This window comes from Anguilla anguilla, chromosome 16 (genome assembly GCF_013347855.1).
Source record: "Anguilla anguilla isolate fAngAng1 chromosome 16, fAngAng1.pri, whole genome shotgun sequence".
NCBI lineage: Eukaryota > Metazoa > Chordata > Actinopteri > Anguilliformes > Anguillidae > Anguilla > Anguilla anguilla.
In genome coordinates, this window is record NC_049216.1 from 19,797,400 (window position 1) to 19,811,558 (window position 14,159).

Genomic DNA, 14,159 nt, shown 5'->3' on the forward strand with positions numbered 1-14,159 from the left:
ACACGCCGTATCCCAGCACCCTCTTCAGCTAGCTGATTCAATTTAGGGGTGGGGGGTGTCAAACAATCTATTGCACCATTCACACAGTGGGCATGTGAATACAGTGGCAATTCATCCAGGAAGAATCATACGGTTAACCGGCAGTCCTGATTGGTTGGACACATTTAATAGAGAAAGCGGCAAGCTCTGGCAGAGTAGGAGGCAGCCAGGACATCAGGGTTTGATGCATGCAATTTTAATTGGGACATTACATGGCATCGCTTCCCACTTATCTGGCCTAGACTAATGAATGGTCCTCCTATTATTTCCCTTTGAATTATGACTTCACTGCTACGGCAGTTTTGCTGTTATGAATAATGCTATCATCTCTCCAATTCAATAATATATTTAAACAAAAAGAAAGCCTTGGCTTGTCCCAACACACCCCTTGCCTCAGAAATGAAGCGTATGCTGCTGCACAACCATGAAATTATGCGGCAAACAAAAATCCCTGGCAGGGTAAAAAACGCTTTCATGCAGCATTAGCTTTCAGCAGCAGAGAACGTAACATCCCCCACGGGCAATGTTCTTTCACAGACAGCATGGCTAACATGCCCATTAAAGACCTATTCATTCCTATAAAATAAAAGGGCAAGAGATTAGATATCGAGCTACATGCCGCAAGGGTCACGGTTCAAATGCTAAATGTATTGTTTTAAAGAGCTTTGAAGTGCTTGGCGCATCATATATTCATACTGTAGAGGGTACAAAGTAGTTGTGTGCTGTCCGTCCAGGATATAGTAACATGCCCATACCGTAAAGCATCCGTAAGAGAAGACCCAGGTCTCCAGGACTGGCAAGACTGATTAAATGCTTCTGAGAGAAAATGACGTCCGAGTGTTTGTGCCCTGCTGTTGCTCTCGTAGGAGCCATTAGCGTCAGCGTTCGGTGACTAAAAATTAACAGGAAGTGTTTTTCTGAGTCAGCTAACCTTGTGAGAGGCTCATACCTCTACAAAAAGTCTGAGAAAAGCAGTGAAGTTCAAAGCAATAAGTCAGCCCAGTTTTCAGGAAATATCAGAAAATAACATGAGCTTTTGTAACCAATCACAGTGAATCAAACCAAAAATTTACACATTAACTATGGGACACAGGGAAGTGACTAAATAGCAAGAGTTTGGAATAAAACACATCACACTTCTGTAAAGCATGTTCTGAGAATCTGTCCAATGTCTAAGCTGTTTCCAGACAATAATGTCTCCTCATCTTTCATTATAAAATACCCAGTGAATCACTTTCAAATGTGTATCTACTATCTACTCCAGAAACTGAAATTTAGTTTAGATCCATTGTGCATGTTCGGGGATTATTGTATGGTGAACTGTGGATAATCTTTAATTGATTGCCCCCTGTGCATTCATTTGTTCTCAGATGTAATCTGTAATACAATCACATCTCTATTCACTCACCAGAAGATCATCATTTTCCTCACCTGTGGAGGGGGGATGGTAGGGGTGGTTCTTTATTACACAATTTCACCGTCATTCATGCTATCTGATGCTGCACAGGGACATAAAACTAGTTTATGGATCCAACTTCTGAATGACTCCTGTGTTGTTTAAGAGGTGGGTGGACATGCTGCACACCTTCCATAAATCTGAAAGCAATATGCCTACCTCACAAGAGCATTTTGAAGTGCTAGGTTCAATCAAATTGTAGTGCGCTTTCTCAAAATATGAATGACAACATTAAAACCTGATTCATCTGAACCTGAAAAGCCTGAAAATGAACATTCACTGTACTTATGCTTCTGTACTTCTGACACCAGTGTGCCTTGGAACTGAAGGGGTTAACCATGGACTGCTTGATTGAAGATTCGGTGGTAAAATGGGAAGTGCGTACAGAGTGAGCAGCCCAAGATAATGGCACCTTGAAAAGGGAATATGTGACTTAGTATATCAATGATTCAGTTATTGATAGCATGGCCGTCTTTATCAGAAGCTGCAGAATGCAGGGATACCGCATGAGTGGTCTGCATCTGGTGCCTCATATTCGTACAGTTAAACCCCTTCTGTATAAGAGAGGCTGCAGGACGTCTCTGCAACCCTCCTGCATCATTATCCGCCGTACGTGTTGAATTAGCATAATTTTGAAATAAGTACAGTTTCAATGCACTTTAATGCTTTGCCAGGCTCGACTGTTTCCTTGCATGGGCGTAATTGGGCCATCGATCAGAGGATCCTATCCCGTATCGATGATGCAGCATGCTGCAGAACATACTGGCAAGGCCATCCATCAGGACCGCGCTCTGAAAGGAGCCTATCACTGACATTATCTCTGCAGAAGCCTTCTAGGCCTTCTAAAGAAGTCTGCAGGCTTCTGTTTAGGCTTTTAATGAAGTATTCGCTCAACACTGGCACATACTGACTAAAAGCGTATCAGAAGACCTGAGCTGCGTCGTGTACCAGCTTTACCTGTAATGCAGTCATTAAGCGGCATCAGCCCAAGGTTTATACGTATTTAACAAGACTAAGCAGACTAGCAGGAATAAGCTTTGCATGGGTTGCTTGGGAAGTCTTGAATAAGCAGGGCAGCTTAAAGCAGCATTAGGGAAAGAGGCATGTAATTATGAGAACAAAACAACAATGCTAAAATGCCAACTAAAATTCTGCAGTAGTCTGTGGTTGTGCTTTCATTTTAAAGCCAGGGGCATATGACAATCCAATCTGTGCTTCTGCTTTTCATTCGCAGTCACATGTGCATGGTCCTGTCCACTCTCCTGAGTGGCAGAAACCCACTCACCACTGCACATGCAGGAGTTTTTATCTATCTATCTGTCTATCTATCTATCTATCTATCTATCCTCTGCTGTGATCCTCCAAACAACAGAGCCCAGCTGCATGTGTAACAGACTGAAGCTGACCAATCACGGGCAGGGGTGATTCAGCAGGAGGTGTGATCCTGCCCACTGGCAGAGTAACAGGAGTGTTAATGAACCAAAAGCCACATGAATTCTCAGCACTGCCAATGCTTGTGCCACGGCAAAAGAGTCCCAACCCTCCCAACCCTCCCCCTCCACAAATCTCCAGCTCTCTCACAATTACTGGCTACTCTGAGAACCTGCAAGTCTGCACTCTGGCCTAGCTTGGAGAGGCTCATGCCAAGTGCCGGCAGTGCACTATTTTATTTTGCAACAGTACGCTATTCATGCCCTCTGAGCCAATCATTACACTGTACAGGAACTAACAGTTGCACCACCACATGTATTCCCTACAATGTTTCTGCACAGTAAAATGCTTACTGTTAAATCAACTCTTGCAGAGTACATACAATACGGTCCCAGCTGGACTCATGTCCATGAATTAACACTGGACGTTTTGCTCTGTGCCCTGGCATAAAAAGCTCTTCATTGCAAATGGCAAAAAATAATAAAATCATTAGTATATTAAGTAAAACTGTCCTAGATCCAACAAGCAGACATCAGTTTGCAGCCTCCCCCCATCATAGAGAAGGTTAGCAGGAGTCACAAGAAAGAATCCGCATACTGTAAAAACCCTTCAGCATTACCTTCAGTTCCGGCATGTTGACGATGAGCGCTGAGGGCAGTTTGACGTCAGGGTCATGGGTGTAGTCCATTGGTACTAAATGTGGAGCCAGTTCATGGTATCTTCCATGTAACCTATAGCACAGAGACAAGCATTGCAGCATTAGAGACTGAAACAGGCTATGTATTTTCTGCCGAGCCCTACAGAAATTACAGGTAAATGGTATTTAGGGGACAGCTTTATTCTGTTCAGATCATATTTGCGCAGTGAGGCTGGCTATGAGACAGCTGGATTATGAGGAAATGAGAAGGAACCTGTTTGCTGGCCCCCACATAATACCTGTAATCTGACTCAGACCCCCTGTAGTAGCAACTAGCGACTGCTACAGAGCCCTCCCAACAAATGCCACATAGGAGGTCATGATCCTTTCACCCACCAAGCAACAGGCACGGAACTTTCCGGACTAATGGGCACAGTGATAGCAGGCTGCTGACTCATCACAGCCATGAACACCAAGGGTTTGATGGGAAATGGTGAGTCTACAGATATTAGCCTCCTCTCCGGGAGAAAAAATACACCATTCCTTAATAACTCACCTCCAATAATATGTGTATTTGGATAACTTGCCCTGGAGGAGCTGGCTCATAATTTACTGCGATACTAATATAGAAGAGTCGGTTGGACTTAGCTCATTTAAGCATGCACTGAAAATGACCTGTACTTGTAGTAGACAACTGCTAGCAAAAATATTATATTGTGCTCTCAAAAATGAAAAACAAACGCAAAGTGTAAGTTGAAATACCAGAAGCAATGCATTGGTGTCCATTTCAGAGAAACTGCATACCCTTGACCAAAAAAGCACAAAGCAGAACAACACACAGGTTAGACTGTGAAATTAAATCAAGCTAGCAATGACTTTTTTCCATGTACTGTAATAAGACAGTGTCAGTGAGGAACCATTTAAAGGGACAGCAGTGATTGGATGATGAGTTTCCAGATTCTGGCTACGCAATGCAACAAACAGCTGCTATCACTGTTAATGAATAAAAGCATCAGTGAATGTGTCAGACAATGCATTGAAAAAACTGATTGTATGAAAATAGATTTTTGTTTGTTTAATTATGCCAGACTCTCAGAAACCTGTTCACCTTAAAATTCACCCGATGCAGGAGACCCGATGCAATACTTCCAAGGGGGGGGGGGCGTATTTATAAAGCAAATGAAGTAAATCCAAACGTCAAGAAAATGATTATTGATGAGAGTTTCACTGCCAGGTACAGTAGGTCATTTAAGTACTTGCAGAACCAGGAGTCAAATGCAAAGAGTAGATCAGTGTAATTCAGGAATGTGTTCACAAGACAGCATTCAGGAAAGCAACACTAGACCTACTGAGGGAGCCACTGTCAGGGTCATGCTCTGCAGTAAATAATTACCTAGAGGATGAGAATAAAAATTTCTCTTGTCTGCATCCTTGGTGTTTGCTCTTTTAAAAAGAAATGCCGAGACATAAGGCTAAAGCAACAAAAAAATTAATTATTTATTGAGAGGTACTTTTCCATTTCAAACAAAAAATGGGAAATTAAAAGGTCAGTGAAAAAAACCTTGTGATTGTTCTTTACCTGAAGATTATCACAAGCTATAGGAGCTGTAAAGATAATGAAAGAGAATATGACAGAAATATGCTGGCAAGCTGAAGGTCAAATGTGGTTTGAAGAATTACTATGCATTAGTAACCCCCCTACACACACACACACACACACACACACACATCACAATTCAAGAGCTTAAATCAGCCGTTTTAATGCTGCTCTGTTTCATTCCTTCTCTTTCCTGGCAGATCCATATAAATGATGTGTGTGGACCTGTGTTAAGGCAATTGGCCGTATCCACTCTTAAGATTCAATACAGTGTGGACACTAAACCCATTTGCGTGCAGTAAACAGGAACCCATCATATAAAATCGTGTTAGCGATGTTAACATTTACACAAACAGCTGCAGTCTCTTACAGTAACACCAAGGGCAAGCAGTAAATGCACTTCCACCCATCACCTGTGCCAGGGCCAATCAGGTCCAAATCCATTCCACTATGCAGTGACACTATAACTTGTAGATACCGGTTCATTTCATGTATACAGTTACCATGGTAGCATTGGCCTGCAAAAAGGTATTGGTCATTGCAGAAACACCCACACCCCCTTCCAGATACATACTACCCCATATTGTAAAGAAATTACTACAAAATGTCGATTGATTTTGTCATTAGCTGTGTCTTGCTTTATGGAATTAACCACCTTATAATCAGTCATGTGCAACACAATGTTATTTGCTCAGCATCGTTTACACATCATGGTATTCAACAAGGGCAGTATGCCTCCGACAGATCACAGAGGTCTGGACTTCAAGGTTGGCGTTATGGACAACCTCCCCAGGAATCAGCAGGCAGGGCCCAGTTAATCATAGGCCTGCAGTGATTGGTGAAAGCCCCTTTGCTGGTCTTGCATAATGGCGCCACGATATGTGCTTGGGCAGCATTAGACAAGGTCTTGGAATGTTTTATGTAGGTCATAAAAGCTGCAGACTCCATTAGTTTCCCTGGTTACTGTTTATTTTGTCGTATGAATACTGGTAGCACTGTTATTAAGGCCTGAAACACTGAATTCATCTACCAAGGCCTCTGACGAGACAGCTGGGTCTTTATGACACGACAGGTGATGGAGAGGAAGAACATTTTCTGCAGAAACCACTCTCGGCATTATGACCACTCAATCTGTCTGAGTGGCCATAATGTCACTCTGAATGCAAGCACAGCTCAACCTAACATACAGATTCTATTCCCAAGTGCACCATTATTTTCTGGAATCTTCTGAATACTTTTTTAATGTGCCACTATATATTAGATTCAAATCTACATTATTTGTGACATGATGCTTTGCATTAAATGAATGTACATTTTGCATGACATAAAAAAACAATGTTCTTGTGCAAGTACAAGTGCAACACAAAAAAGTAAAAGCCTAAAACAGTTGATTTCATGGCAAGAAAATAATAATAATAATAATAATAATAATAATAATATAATTTCAGTCATCATCATCATCAAGCTGGTCCAGAAACCAAAGCTGCACACAGTCTTTTCCTCCAAAGAAGAGAAGTTTTACCCAGTTTCATCCTGTGAAGAAAAGTTTCACCCAGTTCAGTCCAGTGTAAAATGCAGGCCAGCAGTAGAGTGCTTAGCCAACCTGATAATATCCTTTTGTGGTCCTGCTGGTCTGTGACCCTGCTCTGGATATGGACACATTTCACATAAACTATAATAAAAGCTCTTACAGACACAGTGGCTTAGAGGAGAAGCTTAGTGATGAGGAATAAGCAGAGGCTTTAGTGGCCATTAGCACCTTATATCTCATTAACTTCGGTTAAATTCTGCTTCGCGATGAACCCTGATGTGTCACTTTGCCAAGTCAGTCAGTGACATCAGGTCTGGCTCCTCTCCACTCTCTACTCACAAGCAAAATCTCACTCTGCTTTCACAGCTCAAGAGCTTAGCTACCTGTCTGTTTACTTCTTCTTGACTGATTTGCTGTTAGCATACATATAAATCATGAGCTGTCACTACAAGCTGTTTTTGTAGTAGTTTTCGTTGCTGTTGTTATTATTCTGCCCATTTTTGCCATTAGTCAACCACAGTGCCAGTGCAAATATTGCCCACCATCTGATGAGATTAATACGATAAATTAACAATAATAATGAATACATGAACAATAGTAGATGAATTACATATTATATATACATAAAGTAGAAACCATAACAGCTATAGGAGCTAAATCAGTGCCACTACCGGACCATTGTAATCACACTCCTGAATTTATGGAGAACGTTTTAACAACTGGATGACCTTTAACAAAGGGTCTTAAAAGCTCAATCACTGTTGGTGCAGCGGCCCCCCACCCTCCATGATTATTGGTGAGTAAATTGAACATGCCTGGCCCTAGACAGCATCTGGCATGCTGGCACAGCACAGGCCTATCCACAGATTCATGCCTGTGATCAATACACAAGTGCAGCGTTAGGCACGGCCGGCACAGAATGTTCAAGATGTTATAATGTTATAATGGGACCTGATAATAAATTATGTGTGTGCTCATTATTTTCCACCCATTCACTGTATATATAATACAGAATATTCATTATCCAGTAATAATAACCAATTTTCCATGATGCCAACTTAATTTTTATAAAATGATAAGCAAAAGAAGTTTGGATTCAGAGCATTCCCAAAGTCCTACAATTAATTCAAATGTGGCCGTCTTGAGTTGGGGGCAGTGGGACGGAGAGGAGGAGGAAGCAGACATGACAGTTTATTGAAGAAGTGACCCGCCGGTGTTGGCAGGGGTGAGCAAAGGCAAACATCATTTCAGCCAATAACTCCAGTAAATAATGGCCGCCTTGGCACGCCATTAGCATAACGCCCCAACGCAACTGTCCCGATGAATAAATAACCCTTGTAAGTTTTTGCGGTTCAAATCCTAATATATTGCCTATTGACAGTTTGACTGTGGAACAGAAAAGCCTCAGAAGTAACATAACCAATACAGGCTTGGTGCTTTTTGGAATATGCGCTTTTGTACTATACTGTATATTAAAAAACATGAAAAGTGACAGTCACGCTCAGTCAGATGTTTTTGTGGCTGAAAGCCCTTTCACATGAAATGATGCTGAACATGCAAGGTATTTGCTTGCTTGAAAAAAACAGTTTTTAACATTGGGCCACATAACAGAAAAGTCTGAAGCCCTATTTGTATGGTGTGCACATTTGCTAATAGATGCTATCCTTATCCTTATCAAATCCTTAAACCCTTCTCAAACCAAATCCATACCCAGATTTTTCTTGCCTTCCAATCTTTGAATGTGAAATTGTACTTGCAAGGCCATATAAATGCTGCAACATCCTCGGTCATCTCAGTGAACTGCGGAGGAAGAGGAAATGGGTGCTGGCAGCACAGGGAGGAGAATCTTTAGACAGGGGGTACATCACTGCACTTAAACCCAGTATATTAGAAGGACGAACTGACCAACTGCCAAAAAAGCCTCTCAACCTTTTCCTTTTTGTGTTCAGAGTCTCTGTCATCTTTTAATGGCTATCTAAAATACTAATTTGAACCATTTCCAATTACTTTGAATAGTATTGTTATCTAGTTACAGAAGATTAAAATGGAGGGGTAATGAACTCAATTAAGCACACAAAGTAAGATATAAAATTTTTTATATTTGCTTTTGACCCAAATACAGCAGCCAGGCTACACGTGAGTGACATTTTGTGTGCTGTATTTAACAACACAACCATAAAAAAGGAAATGAAGGAAATACAGATTGTGGTGTGACACTTTGAACAGAGGTGCTTCTCTTGAGCCCCCCCTTACCGTCCAAATGAAGGGGGTTTTAAAAACTCCATGGAGCAAATGCCTGTACATAATCAGAAGCCATTCAGGGAAGGAAATTTTCTAAATGAGTTTTTGGGAGAAAATCTTGAAAATTTGAGTTGGTGTCAGACATTACAGTGTCTCTACTGTCTGAACAATACACTTTAGTTTCATAAATATCAGTATTTCCATTAATAGCTATTTTGTTTTTAACATACTATCACTGTGATAAATCATTCAAAGGCCAGACACTGGAAATATGGTCTCACTAGCAAGTTCAGTATGGGATGAGCCCACCCACACACACACACAGTCTATTTCGTACTAAGATGGGGTTTTTATTATAACACCAATAAAGTCATTGACTCTGCCTTGATCATAAAGGGACTATAAGCGGAATATAAGCAATGGCAGTGGGATTTCAACAAACCTTCCACAGTATCTGTCCTTGTTGAGATTGAGACTGGGAGGCAGGGAATGGTTCTGGAGGAAATATGACTTTGGTGATTGGTTTTGTTTTTTGTTTGAAAGCCAGTTGGCATGCTTTCCTCCCAAAGGTAAAACTACTCTTCACGTTGGCATTCTGAACAATGCAGGTATATTGAGGCAGTAATCTCCTCTTCGGGGCCTTTTTCTTTGTTCAGTTAGCTACAAAGGGGTGGAGGAAAAAGGTCACAGAGGGTGACGCAAGCAAGATGATCAGAATCAGAATCAGAATCAGGTTTTATTGCCAAGTAGGTTTACACATACGAGGAATTTGTTTTGGTCAGGTGGTGCATAACAATGAACATAAAATAAGATAAATAAAATAAAATAAACATAGTGCAATAAAAAACATAACAGACATAACATAACATAAACATAGTGCAAACTGGCGTGGTAATTTCCTTCAGTTTTGACCTGAGCCCATTTTAGCTGTGAAACCTGAAAACACTGGTTACAGAAAATGGGCTAATTGAAAATCCCCATCAGAAGAATATAAACACCTATTTAATCATCATAAAATCCAGCCCTTATTGGCAGGTGGCAGGGCAGCGGTGGGCGAAGTGCTAATGACTTTATAAAAAATTCCCTCCATGTATTGCCAGCTGTACATTGGTTGGTGTTGTCCTCTTGAGTGTCATAAGCCTGTTTACAGCCTGTACAGGATTGTCTCACTCGTTCCAGGCAGCGTGCGTCATGAGCCCTGTGGAGGCGTCACCTCTCTGGATTCATTACACCGAGCCAGCGCCCCCCCCCCCACCCCCCTCCTCCTCTTCCTGCCCCCGGCAGAGTCACAAAACAGCAGGGAGCTGATTTATATCACAAACCTGGCTGAGATACAAGGAACCTGGGCGATGCTGACTGAATGATTTTATATTTAAAGTAGCAAACAATGTAAGCAATCCGTGAGCCTCCCTTTAGCCTCCCATCAGCATAAGCTGAACAGGCAGAATCCGAGAGATGCTTTAGTCGGTCGGTGCTGTAGTCATTGTTACGCCATCTAGTGGTAAAACAATGGACTGTCATTAGTTTGTGGGGAGCCTCCCTATCAAAACAAAGCTACTGTATGACCCGCAAACTGTGTTCAGCAAGGTCAGCCCTTATACAACACAGATGGGTCAGTGCACAAATGACAGTCAGTAGTAAGCACCGTCGAAACTAGCGTCCTTTCGGACATCAGACATAATGAAAGAAACTCATCATTAGTAACACTCAAAAGGGCAGTTGTGACACTGAAGAGTGAGGTCTCTCCACAGTGAATGAACTGCAAGGTAGGCAAGTAAGTCTCTGACTGTGTAGAACTTTAGCAGGCCTATAGGACTCTGAATGTGTAGAAGATTAGCACTGATTTATATTAAAGTCTATAAAAACCGGCCAGGCCATGGTGGTTGTCAAATGACAAACCGTGGTCTGGAATCAAATTCTGGCCATTCTAGCATCTACTGTGACCTACAGCCCTGAAGGGCAGCACACAGTTAGTTGAAGTGCCACCCAGTGTACCCTGCTAGAGCAACATGGCTGACCTCACTGCTACCATGCATCAGGCAACTTCACATGAACATAAGCATTGCAGCCCCTAGAGACGTACAGTATGTTACAGAAGAGTGGCCCTTTTTTTATTCCACATAAACAATCGTACGGTTCCATTCTAGGGAAAGCTCAAATCCAAGACACAGATTGCACATGGCTAAGTAAATGCTTTTATGGTCCAAGGTGAAAGCTTATGCATGAAAGATGAATACAATTTTTCATGTGCCAGCTTAAAGTTGATATACTCAGACAATGAACCAGGAACACTCTACTGTATTTCAGACAATATGTCATGTATTTTACACATAACAGAATAGAGTGGAGTGATTTCTGAATAGGCCAGGCCCGAAGTCATAGGCTATTGATAACCTCAAGTGACATGACTGCACTGTAGACACTTTATGTAATAAAGAATTACGCTGCCTTCAAATCACATTTTCCAAGCCCAATTTTCCGAATACAGATACTGAACACTGGCCATCTCTGGGGACACAGAGATCCATAGATTTTAGACCTTTGGCTCCCTGTCCTCTTTTTGGGTTGGAGTTAACTATGCAATCAACTGCTTTATTCAATTCACAAAATGCTGGGTAACAACAGAAACCAACAGACTCCTTGCCTCTCCAGGACCAGGCTTAGGAATTGTGCTAATACAGACTGATGCACTGCCTTGGAGCTCTGGGGAAAGGGATCTGCCCAAATCAGGAATTAAATTAAACAACTAATGGTTCTGATGAGCAGAGTAAAACCCAAAAGGCCTGTAGTCATGGCAGCCCTGGGTATTCCCCATCCCCGAGAAGAGATTTAATTGTATCCTGTTTTTTTTCTTCTTCTGGAAGATTCTTCTCTGTGATTCAGTGAGAGGGAGGTACTGCATGGGTCAGCAGATCCAAGCCCAGGGCTGGCCTGGTTTATTAGCCTAATTAGGTCATTTGATTGCAACCCAATCCTCCCCTGTTCTCTCCCTTATCTAGTTTTAATTTTTTAAAGTAGTCACTCGATCCCCAAATAACAGCGATTAATGGTATATTCTGAAACCAAAGACCGATGCGTTGAGCGCATTAGAAAGGAAAGCAAGCGATTTGTTTTATTTATGCATCTCCGGTACATGAGCATTTGCGATGGATCATAGCCAGGCAAAGAAACACACCATAGTTCCTTGACTAATATCACCTTTGGCCGCTGTTGCAACCAATCACCAAATGCGTGACACGAAACACCTCATATTAACTCAGAGGGTGCAGCTGCTGTGCTTTTCAGGAATCAACGCTTGTGGAAATGGCTGCCATCATTTGCAAGCAGCTGCTGAGGGAAAGTGACAGTTACCGGGGGAAAGTGACCGTTAACGGGGCAAAGTGACCGTTACCGGGGCAAAGTGACAGTTACCGGGGGAAATTGACAGTCACCGGGCAAAAGTGACAGTCACCGGGGGAAAGTGACAGTAACCAGATATTTTGTAAGGCTGGACTGGCTGGGAAAGTGAGCCCTTGCAAGGCCACAGAAGAAGCTACAGACAGGTCAAGTCTTAATGAATAATGAATCATGTAAAGAGTCTTTAAAATATCTTTCAATGTGTCCTTAAACACAATACAAATTGAGTGAGAAAATCTCTCTCTCTCTCTCTCTTTCTCTAAAAATGTTTAATCCTGAAAATTCTCAACAAAGAAAAGATTAAATATTTCCTTGAATAGGTTAAAAACATAGATGATAAGGAGACAAGAGAAATGTAGGCTGATGAAGGTATTAGGCATTTAAAGAAAATGGCAGTTTAGCAGAGCTTTCTAGAGAGATAGTAGTAAATTTATCAGGAGAACACACAGACAGGTCCTCTGTTAAGCACAAAAGCCAGTAAATCATTGTGTCCGGACGTTCTCTTGCCAGACATTTCAACTGCTGCTGTAATCCATCTTGGTGGTTGAGCTGTCCAAACCTCCGTGTATTAATATGATCGATAGAGAAACCTCCAGGAAGAAAGAGGGCAGAGTTATATGACTTTGGTAGCCCTTTTGGGCACAATCCCATGTTCAAAAGCCAAGTCACAGCCAACTTGACCGATTTGTTGCTTTCATTGTGATTTTTCAGCAGTTTGAGTGAGGACAGTAGCAAGTGAAACAGGCTGTTGATGTTTGCTAAGGAAAAAATGGTTAGCTATGCAGCTACTGCAGTTCATACATTCACACCAAGCAAGTCATTTTTGCCAGTAGAAGATTAAAAGCACCAAGTTTCATCACTACTACAAAATTCATTGCGTAAATACCCAAGACAAAGCTGGGGGCAGAGAGAGGTTGCACAGCTCCATGCATCTGCTCTGATGCTCTACTTCCCCGGCAACAGGACCTCATTACTGCAGGACAATGACCTGGAGGATTTTGGCAGGACATTCTGATATGACTGAATCCATTAGCCGGGTCGCAGGGAGGGAGCCGTGTGCTAACATTTCCCAGCTGTGTTTGTACTGCTCTAGGAGAGCAGAGCAGCCAGCATGTGGGCATCTGGGGTACAAGGCATGATGAGAGCAAGTCCACTTTAAATATATAATACACTCCTACATCAACTCTGAGTGAAAAATATTTGTTTTAATGTAAACATTGCAACATGTTACTGGCCAAAGTTAGTGTCTATGTTTGGGCTCTCAGGGGGCCTCCCATGGCTGCTCATATGGGCGTGCTGCACCCATGGCACCCCCACTAATTCCACTTCTGCCCAGAGGGAAGAGTGCCCCCTACTGGTCCACTGCCATCAGCAGCACTTGATACATCAGGCTCAAACCCCTCATCCTACTCTCATTCCTGGGCAGTAAATAAAAGCTACAGCTCGTTAGTTTGTGTATGTGTTTCAGTTGCTTGCATGCAAGTGACAAAAAAAGTTAAAAGTTTCAGTCAAAAAGTTAAAACTACGTCAGCCTACTGTTCCTTCATCACCATCATACCAGAGCATAGTGAAATGCCCCCTACTGGCCATTTGCATGCACAATGTACCTGACCTTCTTAGTGACATTACCCTGCCCTTTATAATAGGTATGTATGTCGTCTCATTTCACAAATTGGATTCAGCTTCCTCAACTAGAAGTCATACCCTGATTGGCCAGGTTATGAGCTTCTTGATTGCCTTGTGTATGTGGCAACAATAAACGAATGTAGGTGTGGCAACAAAAAACTAATGTGATAAGAAAAATATATGTGACCACATATAGGATTGTTTG

The 14,159-nt window shown here is 42.0% G+C and overlaps 1 protein-coding gene across 2 annotated transcripts in view; it reads right to left on the reverse strand.

Annotated features, from left to right (window-relative positions):
- Positions 1-14,159, reverse strand: part of cib2 (calcium and integrin binding family member 2) — a 37,745-nt gene that overhangs the window by 7,390 nt on the left and 16,196 nt on the right. For both annotated transcript variants that reach the window (XM_035395177.1, XM_035395179.1), the window contains exon 3: positions 3,546-3,657. In XM_035395177.1, the coding sequence (XP_035251068.1) occupies positions 3,546-3,657 (112 nt within the window). The remainder of the gene's footprint in view (positions 1-3,545; positions 3,658-14,159) is intronic.